The 1287-nt window shown below is 40.9% G+C and overlaps 1 protein-coding gene across 1 annotated transcript; it reads left to right on the top strand.

Annotated features, from left to right (window-relative positions):
- Positions 1-429: 429 nt before the first annotated feature.
- On the top strand, positions 430-1287 carry LOC136825593 (uncharacterized). Its single transcript, XM_067082177.1, has one exon. The coding sequence runs from the start codon at positions 430-432 to the stop codon at positions 1285-1287; it is 858 nt and encodes a 285-aa protein (XP_066938278.1).

The following is a 1287-nucleotide window of genomic DNA, read 5'->3' as shown; positions in this document are numbered from 1 at the left end:
AATCAATTTTACTAATACTAGACTAGGAAGTGATTGCTAGTTTGTCTTAATATTACAAGGGTAAGTTTTGCACGAGGACAGCACCTTCAACCTCAGCATGCTCAGGCTGGCATAGTCACGATATACTGCTTAAACAAAGTCTCCAATGCAAAGTCCCCTTTCATATTTGTCTGGTGAAGTTCAAAATGAATCCATCCAGATTATTGCATCTACTGTTAGAAGCACTTTACTGAACGACATCCGAAGAGTTAAGTATTACGGTATAATGCCTGATTCAACTCCAGATGCTGCACACACGGAACAAATGTCAGAGATCATAAGATATGTAGAGATAAACTATAAAGGAAAAAAACAGTTTGCGTGAAAGAGAGTTTCCTTGGATTTATTCAAGTACACCAAAAGGATGCGGCAAGTACGGTAAATGTAGTAATGCAGCAGCTGGAGAAAGATCATTTGCCTTTTGAAGACTGTCGTCCACAGTGTTATGATAATGCTGCTGTCATGTCTGGACACAAATCAGGAGTACAGCCACTCAAGGCTGGGGTTCATTCCGCTGGTCATGAGGTGGCGATGGTCACATTTTTAGGAACTGTGCAGGCAGTGTATGTTTTCTTTTCAAGGTCGACCTATAGATGGGAGAGATTAAAGAAGAATTTGCATATGTCTGTGAAAGCTGAATCTGAAACACGCTGGAGTGCTAGAGCCGATGCAGTTCGACCCATACATGAAAATGTGAGGGATTTGGTCCAACTTTTAGAGGCCATCGGAAGTGATTTGAATGAGACAACAGATACCAGCAGTGAAGCAACACAGCTGTTGAGCAGAATTTTGACATTTGATTTCTTTGCTGCACAAAGTTTTTGGGACATTTTACTTACCAAGATTGACAGAGTCCAGAAGCGGCTGCAGGATCCAAAAATGAATTTCCATGAGGCAGCACAAGATATCGAGGCGTTGCAAGTTTATTTCCTTGCTAATCGGGAGGATATCTACCAGACATCTATCAAAAAAGCAAAGGAGCTCTGTCATGCTTGGAATGTGAGAATTGCCAGACGATGTAGAGTGAAGAAAAAAATTCTTGGTGAAACTGGAGATGCTGCAGGCCTCTCAGCAGAAAATGAGATGCAACATCTGCTAAAAGGTACTATTGACAGAATGCATAATGAAATGGGCGAACGGTACATCAGATTGCATAACTTGGATTCAAAGTTTGCCTTTCTTTTGGATATCAAAGAGTTGCAATCTACAACCATTGAACATACATCAAAGAAAGGTGCATTACTGTGA

The sequence above is a fragment of the Macrobrachium rosenbergii genome, chromosome 39 (assembly GCF_040412425.1).
Source record: "Macrobrachium rosenbergii isolate ZJJX-2024 chromosome 39, ASM4041242v1, whole genome shotgun sequence".
Lineage (NCBI taxonomy): Eukaryota > Metazoa > Arthropoda > Malacostraca > Decapoda > Palaemonidae > Macrobrachium > Macrobrachium rosenbergii.
This window is presented reverse-complemented; position numbering and strand designations above follow the sequence as displayed.

Coding starts and splice junctions, on each gene's coding strand:
- LOC136825593 (XM_067082177.1), top strand. CDS start 430: ATGCAGCAGCTGGAGAAAGATCATTTGCCTTTTGAAGACTGTCGTCCA.